The following is a 20,113-nucleotide window of genomic DNA, read 5'->3' as shown; positions in this document are numbered from 1 at the left end:
AACATTAATGAAGTATCAATCATATGTGATAACACACTGATTCAACTTATAAGACAGTGAAACTATCTGAAAGTCCAGATGAGAGTACAGCACAACCTACCTTTCTAATAAGAAGACCCAGGGTTGAATCCTACCTCAAACACTCCTTTTCATGATTTTGTCTGAAGGTAAGAGAACATTACTGGTCAAAACATATGATGTAAATTTGGAATTAGTAATAAGAGAAGGGGTCTTTGTACATACCAATATCTATGACAATTTAATCACTAACTTCAATGTACGTATACCTATTCAATTTTTTTCGTTCCCTCTGTCCTCTTAACCAAGTGTCTTACCAACACAACATCTTTAAACTCCTTTCTGCAAATACCACTAAGTTACATTAAAAATTTAATTAAAACTACTTTAGTATCAATTTATTTTAATGAAATTATAATTAACTACAATTTAAGTTTTATATTATCTTATTTCAAAAATAACTTTAAAAGCAATAATAAAATCTTGAAGGTTTTTATCACGTGTTGCACAAGTTAAACAGTTGAAACAAGAAACAAGTGTTGTCAGCCCCTGATAGGTACCATTCCCACCTTTAACAATTCAATATGGAGCTTAAGAAGTTACATATGATGTGTTTAGTCATTAGAAACAAATCAATTTACACCATAATCCCAAAGTTAATTTGACATTGGTACTAAGTTGCCATCGTAGGGTATGTCTAACTGCTTTTAGCTTTGTTGGCTGCTTTGTTCATGATAACACTTTGTTTCTTAACTAAGTATGTTTCATTTAGAGACAAATGAACTGTATTTAGGTTTTACTTTTATATTTTAGTTAATTATTCATCATTTAACATTCATATTTGAAAAGTTAATAATTTTTTTTATAAAATTACCAAAGCTTCCTCTCATTCTGCAGAGATTTATTACCAAGTTTGTGTAACAGGATTTTGTCAGAGACTAGGGTATCTTTGATGTTCATACTGTGTTGACATGAATAACACCGCACAACAATTTTTTTGAAAAGTTTTGTTTCCTGAAAAGTTTTTGCTGATTGTGACAAGTACCTGGTGGGTATGCACAAATATAGTTTTGGTTTTACTTCATCACGTAGGAACTCTGAGAAACAGACAGTTAACTGTTTACCAGCAATAACATATTTAATTGCATTTATGTTTCTGATATGCTATTAACTTCAACATAAAAGTGTTTTGCTCCTGATGTTCATTTGTATTCAATGTCCGGTGCATCACGTTGCAGTGACCAACAGTAGTCAGCAAGCATTGACAGATTCCAGTTGCCCTGATATCGTTTTTCCATTGTAGCAATGTCCTTGTGAAACTGCAGATTTTGATGAAATGGTACGTGATGGACAGATTTGGATGTGATTTTCGTGATCAGCAGCCAAAAGTCTATAAGGAACACTCAACAGTGTTCAAGAAGCAAAAACTTTGTTGTGCAGTGTAATTAATGGTAGACAACAGAAAAGGAAAACAGAGCACTAAAAATATAAAGTTAAAAGTTAAAGACACAAAATTACTTAACTGACCCAACATTTTAAGAACATTCATACATACTTGTTTTTCTTTAAATTATTTCATTGCATTGCACATTAGTGATGATAGCTAAGGTTATCAACATGGTAGATAAAATGTAAAATAAACATTCTCCTCAAAAAACAAAACAAAAAATTGTTAAAGATAAATAGTATATCAAATACTTAAACTGACAGTCACCTTGAAGATGAACTAATCAGAGTCTAAGTACAAATAACTACATTAAATAAATTGTTATTGAAAAAAACTAAACTAAATATTTCACTTTTCTGAAACTACATACTTTTATGATGAGCTTAAAATAAAATTAGAAAGTTTAAAGAATGATAAGGTCCTGAGCCAGGTAATATTTAAAGAATGATAAGGGTCCTGAGCCAGGTAATATTTAAAGAATGATAAGGGTCCTGAGCCAGGTAATATTTAAAGAATGATAAGGGTCCTGAGCCAGGTAATATTTAAAGAATGATAAGGGTCCTGAGCCAGGTAATATTTAAAGAATGATAAGGGTCCTGAGCCAGGTAATATTTAAAGAATGATAAGGGTCCTGAGCCAGGTAATATTTAAAGAATGATAAGGGTCCTGAGCCAGGTAATATTTAAAGAATGATAAGGGTCCTGAGCCAGGTAATATTTAAAGAATGATAAGGGTCCTGAGCCAGGTAATATTTAAAGAATGATAAGGGTCCTGAGCCAGGTAATATTTAAAGAATGATAAGGGTCCTGAGCCAGGTAATATTTAAAGAATGATAAGGGTCCTGATCCAGGTAATATTTAAAGAATGATAAGGGTCCTGAGCCAGGTAATATTTAAAGAATGATAAGGGTCCTGAGCCAGGTAATATTTAAAGAATGATAAGGGTCCTGAGCCAGGTAATATTTAAAGAATGATAAGGGTCCTGAGCCAGGTAATATTTAAAGAATGATAAGGGTCCTGAGCCAGGTAATATTTAAAGAATGATAAGGGTCCTGAGCCAGGTAATATTTAAAGAATGATAAGGGTCCTGAGCCAGGTAATATTTAAAGAATGATAAGGGTCCTGAGCCAGGTAATATTTAAAGAATGATAAGGGTCCTGATCCAGGTAATATTTAAAGAATGATAAGGGTCCTGATCCAGGTAATATTTAAAGAATGATAAGGGTCCTGATCCAGGTAATATTTAAAGAATGATAAGGGTCCTGAGCCAGGTAATATTTAAAGAATGATAAGGGTCCTGATCCAGGTAATATTTAAAGAATGATAAGGGTCCTGATCCAGGTAATATTTAAAGAATGATAAGGGTCCTGATCCAGGTAATATTTAAAGAATGATAAGGGTCCTGAGCCAGGTAATATTTAAAGAATGATAAGGGTCCTGATCCAGGTAATATTTAAAGAATGATAAGGTTCTGAGCCAGGTAATATTTAAAGAATGATAAGGGTCCTGAGCCAGGTAATATTTAAAGAATGATAAGGGTCCTGAGCCAGGTAATATTTAAAGAATGATAAGGGTCCTGAGCCAGGTAATATTTAAAGAATGATAAGGGTCCTGAGCCATGTAATATTTAAAGAATGATAAGGGTCCTGAGCCAGGTAATATTTCTTCGAGGGTTTTAAAGGAGGTCAACGATTAGATATGTTAACCATTTGCCATAATGTTTTGTACATCCTTGAATAGTGGATAAATACCAACAGATTGAAAATTAGATAGTGTAAATTTAACTTCAAGGGAGATAACAGAAGTCGTTTCAGTAATTATAGGCCTATTAAGTCTTATATAAGTTGTGAGAACAGGTTTGGAAAGTGATAAAATACATTTTGCAAAGTCATTTAAAGTCTAGAACTTTATTGGATAATCAACACTGTTTCACTAAGGGAGAAATCTTTCGATGTGCTTTGAAAATGTTGCTGTATGTATAGATGAGAGCAAAAGTGCAGATTTGGTGTATCTGGATTTTTAGAAAGTTTTTGACAAAGTGCCACATAAAATGATTGTAATGAAAGTTATCTCTAATAGGTGTGGAGGATATGTTAACTAATTGAACAGAAGAGTGACAGAACACAGGGGATTGTTATAAATGGAGTTCATTCTAACTGGATGAATGATGCAATTGGTGTACCTCAGAGCACAGTCTTAGCACCCTTACTCTTTTTGATTTACATTAATGACATAGATGAAAGAATGATCAATAAATTACTTTATTATTCTGATGATGAAGGTATTGTGTGTTGTTGACTGTGAAAAGGATGCTGCTGATTTACATAATGATTTAGATCATTTAGTGAGTTGGGTGAATAAATGACAGTTGGGTTTTAGTTATGATAAATGGAAGATAATGGATGTGAGTTACCATAATTTGAACTATAAGGATAAGTTGGATGGGAATAACCTTAACATTGTCATGAAAGAAATGGGTCTTGTTATGATAAATGGAAGATAATGGATGTGAGTTACCAAAATTTGAATTATAAGGATAAGTTGGATGGGAATAACCTTAACATTGTCATGAAAGAAACGGGTCTTGGTGAAATGGTGTGACCAGTCTCTTAAGCTATCCAAACAGTGTTGTTGTTGTTAGTAGTAGGGCCAGTCTCTTAAGCTATCCAAACAGTGTTGTTGTTATTAGTAGTAGGGCCAGTCTCTTAAACTATCAAACAGTGTTGTTGTTGTTAGTAGTAGGGCCAGTCTCTTAAGCTATCCAAACAGTGTTGTTGTTATTAGTAGTAGGGCCAGTCTCTTAAATTATCCAAACAGTGTTGTTGTTGTTGTTAGTAGTAGGGCCAGTCTCTTAAACTATCCAAACAGTGTTGTTGTTGTTAGTAGTAGGGCCAGTCTCTTAAACTATCCAAACAGTGTTGTTGTTGTTAGTAGTAGGGCCAGTCTCTTAAACTATCCAAACAGTGTTGTTGTTGTTAGTAGTAGGGCCAGTCTCTTAAACTATCCAAACAGCGTTGTTGTTGTTAGTAGTAAGGCCAGTCTCTTAAACTATCCAAACAGTGTTGTTGTTGTTAGTAGTAGGGCCAGTCTCTTAAGCTATCCAAACAGTGTTGTTGTTGTTAGTAGTAGGGCAAATAGGATTTTCGGTTGTATCAACAGAAATACTTAATACAAGTCTAAAGAGGTTATACTTTCATTGTGGTTAGGCCACATTTAGAGTACTGTGTTTACTCTTTGGATCCTTACTTTAGGAAAGAGAATGAATTGTTGGAAAGGATTCAGAGGAGAATTACTATAATAGTACCTGTGATGGAGGGGTTGTTATATGAGGAGAGATTAAAATCCTTCAAATTGTTTTCTTTTGAAAAAGAAGATTCAGAGGATCTGATTTAAGTGTTTAAGATTGTAAAAGAGACTGATAATGTTGAGGCAGTAGCATTTCATACTTAGCAGTAAGAATTATAGAACTAGGGGACAAAAATATAGATTTAGGTGAGGTAGTAGAAGCTGTCTTCAGCTGAAACAATTTTATTTTTCAAATATGTTAAGTTAGCCTATGGAATATGTTGCTTAAAAACAGATATAAATACACAAATGATAAGGACTGTTAATTTTTTATTATTATTAATTTATTTATTTAACAGTTTTAGTTTGGCTTAGGGAATGGGACGGTCAAGACAACAGGTTCCTTGCTGTCCCTAAATATTAGGTTACTGTGGAATAAAATGTAAGAATCCATAAATCCTTGGTCACTAAAGTGTTTTAAGATGCTTTAAAATAAAATCTGTCGCTTTCTATCACTTAAAATTTGCTTAACTTTTTTCAACAAGCTTAGTATAAAATACACAAATTTGTATACACATTTGCACATGTTAATTATTTACACTGTAACGTTTAATGCTGAAAGTGAATCTTCACAAAATTTGGTAAACTATTAGTAATGATAAGTCTTTTGTATACAAAAAGTCAAATTTTTTTAATGAAGTATTTTTAGTCAAGATACGTTTGTGTAAATATGAAGACTGTTTGGTTACTAGTAAAAGTGCAAAGTGATTTTAATGACATGATTAAAAACTAGTCTTCATACCAAAAATGTGTAATATATCTGTAATTTCTAAAACCTCCTAATCACATTTTCAATGTTTGTTTTTAGTAAGACTTCATATTTTATGTCACTTTCTATACTCGAACTATGCGAGGTCTGTCACTTGACCAACCTCGTAACCATTGTTAAAAATTAGGAAATAAATATGTAAATTATGCTTTTTTCATACTAGAATGACTACATGTAATAACACAAGAAGCTTAAATCTCATAACATTATACACTTACACATAATCATTTTTTTTCACTATATCACTATTTGTTTCACGACCTGCCAGTCGTGCCTGGCAAACAATACAAAATTTACAGTGACGTTACACACTCATATAACCGTATCCAGTAATATGAAACTGACTTTCAGACTTTACAAAGTGACCTGTCTTGGCTGTACTTTATTGAACTAGTAATATTTTGTAATATACAGTCACATTTCAATTATTACACATTACATATGTAAATAAATTATTACCTTTTACAAACAGGTTCTTAAACTTATTTCTATTAAAACCCAAAACAGCAAATAAAAAAGTAAACAATTATCTCTTCTAATTATGACCAATGTATTCAGTGTTTGTTGTAGTCTGTTAACCCTTAAGAAATTTTGCATATGGAAGGTATGAACCAAAATTTTATACATTTGAATAACCAAAAATAAATATTGATAACACCAAATACTACAATAATTTATCAAATTTAATAACCAAGCTGCATTTCTGTCTACAAATATATGCCCTTTTGAGCAAATTAAAGAAACAACCCATCTTCTTGAAATCTTGGCAGTCATCTTGGAGTAAGCAATGTGAAAACAAGTTTTTCCAAATAAAACCCTCTACTGGACTTTAGCCATCTTATTTTCATAAGGATTAGAAACAGGAAGATGTCCTAATTAGACTATGCACTGGTCACAGTTATTTTAACTCATCATTTTGTTTTATCTGGGAATGCACCAATGTGTTGTCTGTGAGTCAGGTCACAATAAGTCACATTTTACTGTCTTGTCATTGTTACAACTCTCAACGATGGCACCATTTTAAACATGTTTTGTTCTAAGGTTTAACATTAGATAAGGTTACAACAAGATCTGTAATATTAGACAGAGTTATTGGTGATGGTGACACTGTCCACCTTAGAAATATTTTTTTAAAAGCCATTAATCTTTTTAATGCTATTTAAGTTAATTTATAAATTAGACTCTTTTTAATGTGATTCCCTTTTATGAATCAAAGTACACCTGGTTCGATTTGAAATTAGAAAATGGCTGTACCTCAAAATCAGGACTGGAAAAGCCAACTTCAGGTGTCTAATGCTGACGTTTGAACTACCCGTTAGTCATCCTGGCGAGTTATGATAATTACAGTTTTGCTACAGAAAGTCCTTTACAATTTGTATTACTGTAGTTTTTCTCTTACTGCTGTAAGCTAGATATCAAAACTAGATTTAATGTTATTTATGTTTTTAATTTAAAAAACAAACAAACTTTGTTTTCTTTTCCCTTAGTTTTTTATGAATTTTAATCACTTTAATTTTAACTTTTCAGCAGATGTTTGGCACAGATAGCCTAGTTGCTTTGCACCATAAAACACCAAACCAATCAACCAACCAAAAGAATGATATGACATCCTAGCACATGAAAATGTGCTGAGAAAGCCATTAAAGGGATATTTTGAACATTCAACTTGTTATATATATACAAGTGCATATCAGTGACTGTTTCCAAAAATGGAAAGTGGTGCAAAGGCCACTGCGTTTGATTCAGTATATAAGCAATTTATCAGCAAACACAAAAGGTAAAAGGTTCTTTTTCTGTATTCTACCTTGTAATTATCAGTAGTTTAGTTCCTAATTTCTATGAAGCTATAGATTTTGTGTTTTGACAACACAAAAACCTAATTGAATCAGTGCTGCATTTAACATACCAAATACACACAATAAGTTTTTAATATTAATTTTTAAATTAAGAATTTGAACAATGTATAATACTAAAAATTGAAATTATAATCTGCAGTTTGATATATATCAATGTAAATTCATTCAATAACATTTTGAATCCAAGTCAAACACTATGGCATGTCCTTTGAATTGTGATCTAGTGATAGGATTAAATGAAACTTATTTCTTATTTCAATTGTTCAAGGAAAATAAAGAACAAAGTAAAAAACCCTTTATATAAAAATTATTACTCTGACACTTCCTAAAATTGTAAAAAGAAAAAAGATGAAATATATGCATTAGTTCTATGTGTAGCAAAGATAACTTATCAATCAACACTGATAAATAAAATGTATTATTATCATTAATGTACAATTTTAAAGAACCATAAATGACAGAATTTTACAGGTCAATTGGAGAGTGTACAGTACACAGTTCTTTAGAATTTATGGTGCACTTGCATTATCTATATAATTAAATGAACAACGTGCATCAGTCAACCCACACGTTCTTATTGGCTAGTTACACAGTGGTACTTTTGTACTTCAACAAAATACAAATTAAGATAAAATTTAAAGGTAATTTCTTGAGTAACATAAACATGCAAGGAAACACATTAACCTTCTCGCTAAAGGCAGGTCATGGCAGATGAATAAACTTGGCATAAAAATGTTGTTAATATAAACTTTAAGCAAGTTAAAAGGAAATATATAAAAACATTTTCATCTGGCCCTAGTATGGGAAGTGACATTTACTCTCTAGGTATTTTCTCTAGTTTATTTACCACTCCTCCAAGATGTATGGAATTTAATGTAAATGTATAATGTTGTCATTAGTCAGAAAAAACAATTTTTATAACCTTTAATCTCATTTGGTCACAGAGCCATAAAATAAAGAGTTAAGACTCCTTTTGACATGCCCATCTGTCACATCTTCTCATTCACAAATATCTCTCTTTCTGACATTTATTACTATATTACTTACAAGTGATAAAAATTAAAGTTTTAATCTATTAACTTTATCAACACAGATCATGGGTCAAAGGCCATGTCCTTACACTTGACTTGATGAATTTATGTCTATAAATTTGGTATCAAATTATAGACTAATTCAGATTTCAGTATTATACACAAGTTAATTTTATAATTTAAAACTAAATATTAAAAAACCCTAAATATTAATTATTGTGTATACTTGGTATATTGAAAGCAGTACTGGCTCAAATTATATGTTTGTGATGTTCAAATACAAAGCCTATATTTTTTTTATAATTTAGAAACTGAAATTACAGATATTGACAAGCTAAAATATAAAATAAGAACCTCCTATAGTTCCTTCATGCTCAGATCTTGCTACATTTATTGAATTAAATACGGTGGCCCCACCCATCTCTTTCCATTATTGGAAACACTTCCTTATGTGCACCTGCTTTTGTATATGACATGTGAATAACTAATAAAAAACTCAGAATATCCTACTAGTGAATTTCTCAGCCATTCTGAAGTATTAAGGTGTCAACCTAATTTTTTTAATACAAGATTTTAAGCTGATAAATCTTTAGTGAACTTAAAATTTCATATTTGTTTTAGACCCAAATACAGCTTAGTTACTACACTTGATAAATTATAACAGAATTCTTTGGTACTCATATGGTAATTTATGATTGTTCAAATGTGTATATATATAGAACCTAAAACAAATTATTTCATTTACCATCCTCCCCATGCAATATTTCATAAGGATTAGGAAAGCAGCAAATGAGTACAAACATGGTAACTAGAAGAGATAATAATTTGCTAAACTTCTTTATTTAAGGTTCTACAAGTTTAAGAATGTATTTGTAAATAGTAATAATGTATTAAAACTAAAATTTGACTATGTTACTAAATACTAGTCCACTAAAACACAATCAAGACAGGTCACTTTTTAAAGGTCAGTTTTATATTCTTGGATATGGTAGCATGACTGCATTACAATTTCTGTAATGTTAGTTAGATAAGGCTCAAAGGTCAATATAATAAAAATAATAAATATACATAGATCATTTATACTGAACATTTGTATTTTTCCGTTTTATCTTTTGGTCATTCTAGAATGAAAAAAAATTATTAGTTAAATTTGTTATTGTGGTTATGAGATTAGTCAAATCTACCAAACCTGGACAGAAATTATACAAAAATATACAGTTTTTCCTTAAAAAAAACAAAACATTTATAATGTCCAGATTATTATAGAAGATTTCAGATGTGAAATTTGAAAATGTTCTTACGCATAAAGGTATTTTTGATCTTAAAATCAAAATTACTTTGCATCTTGGATAGTCAACATGATAAAAAGTGATAAGAAAAACATTACTTGAAAAATCTTAAAACTTTATAAAAAAATCTGATATTTTGCAAAGAAAAGCACTGCAACATTTACTGATAATATGCAAAATTTCACAAAGATACAATTACTAATTTATAAGTTATATCATGGAAACTGTAACAAGCACACAATGGGTACAAGGTTGATCCAGGAAATGAGTCTGTGCTCAAAAGAATTAAATGTCTTCTATACAAAGGATTGACTATTGTCTTCCAGTACAAACTTTATTCATGTGTAAAACACACCAATGAGCTTAGCCGAATTTGAATGGCTCTTATTGCATAGTTAAAAAACCAGAAAACTACAATAGTTATAAAACACTGTTTGTACTTTGCATATTATTCTGTTTGATCTGATAAACTATTTACTTAAATAAAAATTTACTATAGTGGTACCATTAATATAAAAAATTAGGTTTATGTTTAATTGAAAGTTGACAACAACAACAAAAGATCCAGGCAAGTACTTTATTTCTTATTATCCATGTGTACACTTTATTTATTATTAAAAAGTAACTAAAATTCAAAAACGAAAAATTTATTATTTTAGGAAATGTTAGATTAGACAAGATAAAGAAATAACTTTTCATTAGGTACACTGCAAGTAGCCTGTGTCTTATTTAATTAAATAGGTTAAAGTAAGCTACATGTTTATCATGTAATTCATAACTTGTTTAGGGTATTATTATTATTATTGTGTATACTGTTATGAGATCTAAGCTATTTAAAAAAACAAATGTAATTTCATGTTAAAATTCGAAGTTATTGATGAAAGAATAATGAGCAATTTTGATTTATTATTATTGTTTTACGGTTGTTAGAAGTGAATAACCTCTATACTACCTTATTTATAAAGTTTTAGAGATTATGCAAATGAAATAATTTTCAGATAAAGAAAGTATTTTTAATCTTAACATGAAAATCACTTTGTACTCAGAGAAGTCAACACTATGACTATGAATATTAAAGACATTTTAGTGAAAATATACTCTTCAAAACAAGAAACGCAAAAGGGATATGTTTGTTATTTTAAAGAGAAATATATGTAATAATGTTACAAGCTCAGAGTATGTGATGTTACACGTGTTAAGGCACTGATTGTCAGACCAAAATGACTATAAAAGTTGTGCACTTTGAAAACAGCGGAAAACATCGGATTTTTCGCCAAAATGTATGTGTGTCCAATAAATTTGTTTGAGAGATCTGCATGTTCTGCAAGTGCAACATGTGCAAAATACCTATAAAAGTGACAGGTTCTCGGTTTCCATAGCTCAGTGTTAAGCCACCGACACGCAATACAGTTACACCAAGACTGACTGAAGCACAACACAACAACGCCATTGGTCGCTTGGAAGCAGGCGAATCTCGATCAGATGTTGCCAGAGCTGTGAATGTCCACCCAAGCACTATCACAAGGCTATGGAATCATCACCAACAACATGGATCAACTTGTGACCGTCCATGATCTGTCAGACCTCGTGTGACCATGCCCGCACAAGATCGCAACATCCGGTTACGTCACCTTCGGGATAGGACCTACACTGCGACGTCTACTGCCTCAACCATACCAGGGCTGCGTAGGATTTCCGATCAGACCATACACAACCATCTACGAGATTCTTAGGCCCCATGTGCAATCCATCATGGTGAACGTCAACGACGTTTTTCAACATGACAACGCCCGTCCTTACACAGCCCGACTCACCACTGTCTTCTTGAGAAACCACAACATCAACGTTCTTCACTGGTCCTCCAGATCACCAGATTTAAACCCCATCGAACATCTTTGGGATGAGTTGGACTGGCGTCTGCGACGGTGACAACCTCAACCGCAGACTCTACATCAGCTTGCAGCAGCTTTACAGGCTGAGTGGACAGCCATTCCACAGGACGTGATTCGTCATCTCATCGCTTCCATGGGCAGGAGATGCCAATCAGTTATTGATGCTCACGGGGGGTATACTCATTATTGACGTTGAGTGACGTTAAACCTCACCTAGTGAGCATGGACTTTGCCTTTGCAGACTTTGGATGTTCAGCAGTGAATGTGCAAAGTTTCACACATGTCATACAGAACTACCCAGAATAAACTTGTCAACAATTTGTCTCAAATTTTGCCTTTTGCGTTTCGTTTTTTGAAGAGTATACGTCATTAAAAATTCTAAATTTTTTCTCTACAAAAGAACTCTAATGCTTACTGAAAGCTTGTGAAATTGTGTGAAGACATACAGAATACATTATAAGTATTAAAGGTACAAAGGTAAATTTAAGGTCACAAACTTGGCAGATTTGACTCGGCCCTAAGTAAGAGTTAATTATTTAACTTTCTATGGTTATAAATAATGGAATACAATTACATTTCCACATAAGTTCCAACAAATTTATAAATATTTCCTGATGACTTATCTTAGTGGTCATGTATTAGTGAGTGCATTTAACATCATAATAACCTTCTCTCTTGCTAATCCTCAATCCCTTGTTTCTATTACTTTATGTTGACTTATCTTACAGGTTATGTACTAGTGAATACACTTAATTTTGTACTTACCTTCTCTCATACTAACCCTCTATCCTTTGTTTCTCTTACTTTGTGTTATAAATACTTCCTGGTGACTTATCTTATAGGTTCTGTACTAGTAAATACACTTAACATTATAATTACCTTCTCTCCTGCTGACTCTCTCTCTCTTGTTCCTTTTACTCCATCTTTTAAAATACTTCCTATAGACTGATGAGCAAATTCACTCTAAAACAAACAATATAATAAAAAATCTATAGTCTTTTTTGTCCAACAGCTTTTTGATATTATAAATACAAGTTTTTATTTCAACATGTATTCTTGTGTAAAGCTATAAAATTAACAAAGTACATTGAGATGGTTTATACTTTTGTTCAAGTTGCTTTTCCAAATCTTTAGAAGCATATCAATGTTATTACCTGTATTAAATATAAACAAAAAGGCTTAGTTACAAAAGAGCAAGTTAAAATTTTAATATTAAAATTAATAATAATTTAGTTTCTAAATATTATGTCAAGTTACTTCATAATGGAGAAACTTTACTACATCATATTTTCCCTTAAATATTATGTTTAGATAATATTTTGGACTACTTAGATTTTCCAAGTTTGTAAAGAAGATACAATATTTATCTCCTACTCTAAATGATACTTTAACAAAGATATGAAAATTAAGTTTTGAACAGCCTAGATGTGCTAAAGGTATGCTGATGTCAATTTTGTCATATGGACATTGTATTAAAGTAAATTAATTTTTATCCACATGAATTGCAAAACCTTCAACATAAATGTAAAATGAAACTTCATGAAGACAAAACATTTCTGTTCCTAAACATTACAGTCCTTTAATATGTATCTACAGAAAACCAACAACACAGACACATACCTCAGCTATGTATCAAATCACCCAGTGATCAAATCACACAATGCTAGTAACAAACCAGTAATCTAACATTTTTATATCATTCCAGTAGAGTGATTTCAAGTGTTATGCCACTATAAAAGAATAAAATCTAGTTTAAGAAGAAAAATCTTCATGCCATTACACTGAAATAATTGTAAGACTTAAAACTCACTAAACTAATTACAACAGTGATAACTAAATGGTATGCCACTACAACACAGTAATTACAACAGTGATAACTAAATGGTATGCCACTACAATACAGTAATTACAACAGTGATAACTAAATGGTATGCCACTACAATACAGTAATTACAACAGTGATAACTAAAAATGGTATGCCACTACAATACAGTAATTACAACAGTGATAACTAAATGGTATGCCACTACAATACAGTAATTACAACAGTGATAACTAAATGGTATGCCACTACAATACAGTAATTACAACAGTGATAACTAAATGGTATGCCACTACAATACAGTAATTACAACAGTGATAACTAAATGGTATGCCACTACAATACAGTAATTACAACAGTGATAACTAAATGGTATGCCACTACAATACAGTAATTACAACAGTGATAACTAAATGGTATGCCACTACAATACAGTAATTACAACAGTGATAACCACTAAATACAGTATGCCACTACAATACAGTAATTACAACAGTGATAACTAAATGGTATGCCACTACAATACAGTAATTACAACAGTGATAACTAAATGGTATGCCACTACAATACAGTAATTACAACAGTGATAACCAAATGGTATGCCACTACAATACAGTAATTACAACAGTGATAACTAAATGGTATGCCACTACAATACAGTAATTACAACAGTGATAACTAAATGGTATGGCACTACAATACAGTAATTACAACAGTGATAACTAAATGGTATGCCACTACAATACAGTAATTTTAATCATGAGAAAAAAGCTATTTTATGTGACTAAAGTAATTTATATCTTGAAAACAAGCATCAGAATGAATATCAAAAATTGTAAATTTAGATTATTTTTGAAGATTACCAATATTCTTGAAGCAGCATCAACAATAGATTCCTCTTTAGGTGGGTGTCCACGACCACTGCAGGAAGGTAACTGGTCAACTGAAGACTTTGGTTCCTCTTTTATGTGGACAGCACTACCTGCTTTCCTGGAAAAACACCAGCTAATTATGTTTAGAAAAATCTACTTCTGTACCAGTCAAGTGTATGTTACTAAACACCAACTTCTGTACCAGTCAAGTGTACGTTACTAAACACCAACTTCTGTACCAGTCAAGTGTGTGTTACTAAACACCAACTTCTGTACCAGTCAATTGTGCGTTACTAAACACCAACTTCTGTACCAGTCAATTGTGTGCGCCAGTCAATTGTGCGTTACTAAACACCAACTTCTGTACCAGTCAATTGTGCATTACTAAACACCAACTTCTGTACCAGTCAATTGTGGGTTACTAAATACCAACTTCTGTACCAGTCAATTGTGCGTTACTAAACACCAACTTCTGTACCAGTCAATTGTGCGTTACTAAACACCAACTTCTGTACCAGTCAATTGTGCGTTACTAAACACCAACTTTTGTACCAGTCAAGTGTGCGTTACTAAACACCAACTTCTGTACCAGTCAAGTGTACGTTACTAAACACCAACTTCTGTACCAGTCAAGAGTACGTTACTAAACACCAACTTCTGTACCAGTCAAGTGTACGTTACTAAACACCAACTTCTGTACCAGTCAAGTGTACGTTACTAATACCAACTTCTGTAACAGTCAAGTGTACGTTACTAATACCAACCTTTGTAAACTGTTGTATATTACTGATATAAACTTGCATACAATTTAATTATATGCTGCTAATTCTTTATATGCTATACAAAGTAATGGAAAGTATAGGTTTATGTATGTGCAGTAAATGCACTTTAGTGTTTAAAAGTTTTCCTACTAGGGTGGATTAAGTGTTAAGGACATCAGTTTAGTTCGGTGTTACAACAATTTATGCATGTTGCATATCAAGTTGGCTTCCAGAATAATAAAAATACCACTGTCTTTTAAACATAAAACATTACTATAGATGACTAGGCTATACTACCAGAATCTGCAGTATCTTCACAGGTATCATTTCTGGTTGGACATCATTATTGGTTTGAACATTTCATTTCTGTGACTGTACATTCAGTTGCTAATACAACTTATCTATGATATTAACCTACCTTTCAAACTTCTGTGTTGTTGTGGCTGGTGGAGTGAGACTGACACTGTCTGGAGTCGCTCTATGTACAATATTTGATACAGAATTGATGGGAGGTCCTGGTACAAGGTATGGTTGTGCACTAACATTCACTGCTGCTTTGAAAAACATTATGAACTATTCAAATGTGTAATCAAATGATCTGTATGAAATCATTAATTCTTCAGAAATGTAATTTAATGGATGAACATACGTAAACTAATGGGTAAATATGCTCTGCAGTACCAACACACTTCTTCCGATTACGCGCTAATAGCTTTGTAGGATAAACCAATCATGCAACTCACAAAAACAGTTTTATATTTCTAGCAACAGTCAAACAAAACTTTCCAAACTTGTACTCAGTACAACTAGAAAAAGCATATGCTATTATTAAACATATACCAATTTATATGCGAATGTAACTTGATAAGATACACAGGGATCAGATCAGATCTTAAACTAATTTAAATGGGCACCCACATCTCTCTCGTCTACAGTAAGTACATATTAAGCAGCTCCATAACATGCATTTCCATACAATGTAAAACATTTTCCACACAGAATGTTCTTAACAGCTGTATAAAAGCAAAGTAATACATACAGTAAATGGGTGAGGTCTCTTAAAGGTAAGGCATATATACAGTAAGTAAACGATATATCTAAATCTAAATTATTCATACAAGTAGATGAGATATGAAGCTAAGTGGTATATATATATATACATACACACACACACATTTTTTTTCTAATAAACAAAAACAAGCCTTGAAACAAGTATAACGTGTGCTACATAAAATGTACTTTATGTTTTGGAGGTGAATGAAGTAGGACCCACACTGAGGTGAGTATACACTGTCTATTAGTCTTAATCTCTATTCACCAGTCTCAAATGACAAAATTCATAAACAAAAACAATGAAATTGAGAGATTGTGATGAGGGTACTCAAGCCCACAATGTCCTGCATCAAAATCAATATACACTGCCTGCAGTCAGTTGTGGGAAGGTGACTGCTATCCAAAGTAAAGAGGAAGAAGAAAAAAACAACATGAAATTAGCTACTACCACATGAGAGGATGTAATATAAACTTACCTCTTCCAGCTCTCATTATAGTACCAAAGCACTAATTAGTAGCACAGTAGACAAACTATACTAGCATGGAATCCCAACCTGTTATGTAAACTAACTAGTGTAACTCCCATCCTTTAAGTTCACTGTAACTACCAATGCACAATAAAGCATTCATCCATCTAAAAGTAGTGCCAAGTTGTTAAACTTATTAAAAACTAAAAATAATTATCGAAAAGTTTCAGTAAAGTCTAATTTTTATTCAAGCAAAGCCATATAGTTTTTAATAACCTAAAAACAAACTGAAACAAAAACAAATTAAGAAATAAACAAAAATTCTGCAATTAAAAGATCCCAGGGTACAAGCTTCAGACACACACACAGTAAGTCGATGTGATCTCTAAAGCTAAGATATATATATACACAGCAAATAAATGAGGTCTCAAAAGCTTAGTTACATATTCTTTATGACTTTAGTACAGTGATTCTCAACCTGTGTGCTGCGAGAGAATGGCAGGTGTGCCGAAGTGTTTTTGAAACACATTCAACTTTATTGGGATTTTACAAGCAAGTATAACACATCAGTTAATAAAAGCTACTATAGAAACACTCTGAAACCTTCCAAAACATTTGATGGTTTTCATTGAACTCGAGCACTGAGAAGTTCACACATAAATTTCATTCTCGACTGCAACGGTTCGACTGTTAGTTTAATTGTGGCACAACAAGCCTTTCGTACGTCACAAATGATGCATCAAACAATCAAACTGCTTTCTGGGACACGTTCTCATTCTGGGGTAAGCTACAGCTACTACGCTGTAGGTAGGAATTTTATATCAACTGTAGAACTTCGTGTTTATTGTGTATGAATTAGCTTTATCATTTATCCATGGAAAAATATATAAGTATGATGCTGCAAAGGAGAATGTGCTGAATCAAAAGCAAGGAATGAAATGAAAGTACAAAAATGGTTTTATTGATTTGGTATTGGAATATTCTCAATTACCATTGTGTTTACTCTGCAATGCAGCTTTATCAAACAAGGTGCTTGTTCCTAGCAAACTAAAGAGACACTTGGAAACAAAACATTCAGCTGTGAAGGATAAACCAAAAGAATACTTCGAGAATCTCGCAGCTAAACAACATGAACAATCAAGGAAGCTTGTGAACTATGTGAAGTTGCTCGAAAAAGGATTGATTGCAAGTTATAAGGTTGCTCAATTGTTGGCAAAATGCAAGAAAGTGCATACGGAGGCTAAATCAGTCACTGCGCTAGTGTTAGAAATCATCATTGAAACTATGCTTGGAATGGATGCTGCCAAAAAGGTTAAGCAAGTTTCACTGTCCAATGACACAAATTCGCGCAGAATTGTAGACTTGTCGTCGGATTTGAAGGGTCAAGTTTGTGAACGCTTTGAAGCGTCTAAAGATGAATTGTCTCTGATATGGTCTCTTCAAGTTGATGAATCTACTGACATTAGTGGAAAAGCTCAAGTTCTGGCTTTTGTTCGATTCATAAAAGATGAAAAAATTGTGAAAGAATTTTATAAAGATTTAAAAAGCATAGAGAAAGACCAAGACATTTTCGAGTTGGTGAATGAAAATTTTTGCTCTTCAAACTACATTGGAATAACTGTCAGCATTTGCACCAATAGCTGTCCTTCAATGCAAGGAAAAAAGGAAGGGATTTGTCACTCTGGTGCACCAACAAAATCCAAACATTAGAACTGTTCACTGCATGATTCACAGAGACACTTGCCTCCAAATCTTTGCTGAAAGATTTGCAGTCTGTTATGAATCAAGTTATTCAAGTGGTGAATTTCATCAAGTCTCTGCCACTTCAATCTCGACTCTTCTCTCTTCTCTGTGAGGCGATGGATTCAGACTACAAAAAGCTACTGTATCACACTGAAATTTGATGGCTTTCGAAAGGAAGGGTGTTAAAGTGTCTTGTCCAACTAAAAACTGAAGTAATTTCATTCTTGGAGGTTGAGGAAGCAGATTTTGAATTTTCTTTTCATGATTATATCTGGTGGCTGAAGGTTCAATTTCTCTCCAACATGTTTGACAAATTAAATTCTCTCCAACCAAAGTCTCCAAGGACTATCTGAAAACATTATTACTGCAATGTCCAAACTGAAGGCCTTCAATGAAAAGGTGGCGCTGTGGAAGAATAAGATCTTGAAAGGAGTCCTTGATTGTTTACCTTCTGTTAACAAATGTCTGCCAAAGAAAAAAAATTGTCCCTCAAATTTTGAACATGTTAAGCAACCTGCAGTCCACACTGAAACATTACTTCCCGTCACTTGCTGTCAACGAATATAACTGGGTGACCTATCCATTCATAAACAACGAGACAACAAATCTTACAACTGAGGAGGAAGAACAGCTCATTGATTTAAGAAATGACAAATTTTATCAGTCATTGTTTCCCAAAAAGAGCTCGGATGAGTTTAGGATCTCCATTAAAAATTCATATCCTTCAATCACTTCAAAAGCAGTTGAAGTTCTGCTTTCATTTGTATCTTCATGGTTTTGCAAAATTGGATTTTCAGCATTGACTGAAATTAAAGCCAGAAAGAGAGAGAAGCTTCTTACAGTCGATGATGAAATGCAAGCTTTTTGTCTATGTTAGAGCCTCACTTCAATTTGATTTGTTCTCAGAAGCAGGCATAAGCGTCACAGAAAAATAAAACCTTTTTATATTTACATGCGTTTTCAGCTATACCACAAATCGTTAAAAAGCCTTAGAATGACACTCACGGCCAAAGCAAGTGATAGTATTGTCAATGTGCAGATGATATTAATATTGCTTACTTTGGCTGTGATTTTCATTCTAAGGCTTTTAACGTTTTTCGTATAACGTGTACCTAAAAAAATCGTTAAGGGTTTCCATGTGTGCCGCGAAAATTTTCAGATTGTTGTAGTGTGCCGCTAGTCAGAAAAGGTTGAGAACCACTGGTTTAGGATGATAACAAAGAATGGTGGTGGAGCCATGTTTTTGAATTTCAACAACATTGTGCTGTTTTTGGTGTATACAAGTTACTTACAGAGTTAGCAGATGAGATTCTAAACTAAGTTATATATTTCAGAGAGTGTACATAAACAAGGTCTGTACAATTAAGTTACAGAGTAGGTAGTTGAGGTCTCTAAAGCTAAGTTCTATACATATATAGAGTAGAAAAATAACTGTACGTAACATCTTTGTTATGAGATGCAGTTAGTTTTCTACACATTATTTCACACAATAAGTCAATAAGATACAGGCTTCCCACAATTCTCATACCTTTTTAAAATAATATCAGCCTCAACAGAGTTAAAACAATATTTATAGAATTTCAAATACATGCTGTAAAGCACAACGACTGAAAAAACAAATGACTTGATAACAAACTATCCTAGGATAACCTATTTTAATACCCGGAAGAATTGTAATTACAAAAAACCATATTCCTATGGTATTTTGATTAAATAATTGTATTAATACCTGGAAGTGGAACTACAAAT

The 20,113-nt window shown here is 32.5% G+C and overlaps 1 protein-coding gene across 5 annotated transcripts in view; it reads right to left on the bottom strand.

The window, feature by feature from the left end:
- LOC143227898 (transcription intermediary factor 1-alpha-like) overlaps positions 1–20,113 on the bottom strand; it is a 92,975-nt gene that overhangs the window by 32,063 nt on the left and 40,799 nt on the right. For all 5 annotated transcript variants that reach the window (XM_076459349.1, XM_076459285.1, XM_076459406.1 and 2 more), the window contains exons 8-10: positions 15,520–15,652; positions 14,332–14,458; positions 12,526–12,609 (exon numbers count right to left, since the gene is read on the bottom strand). In XM_076459349.1, coding sequence (XP_076315464.1) covers positions 12,526–12,609; positions 14,332–14,458; positions 15,520–15,652 — 344 coding nt within the window. The remainder of the gene's footprint in view (positions 1–12,525; positions 12,610–14,331; positions 14,459–15,519; positions 15,653–20,113) is intronic.

The sequence above is a fragment of the Tachypleus tridentatus genome, chromosome 1, assembly GCF_004210375.1.
Source record: "Tachypleus tridentatus isolate NWPU-2018 chromosome 1, ASM421037v1, whole genome shotgun sequence".
Lineage (NCBI taxonomy): Eukaryota > Metazoa > Arthropoda > Merostomata > Xiphosura > Limulidae > Tachypleus > Tachypleus tridentatus.
Note: the sequence above shows the minus strand (reverse complement) of the source record. Positions and strands in the feature narration are given on the sequence as shown.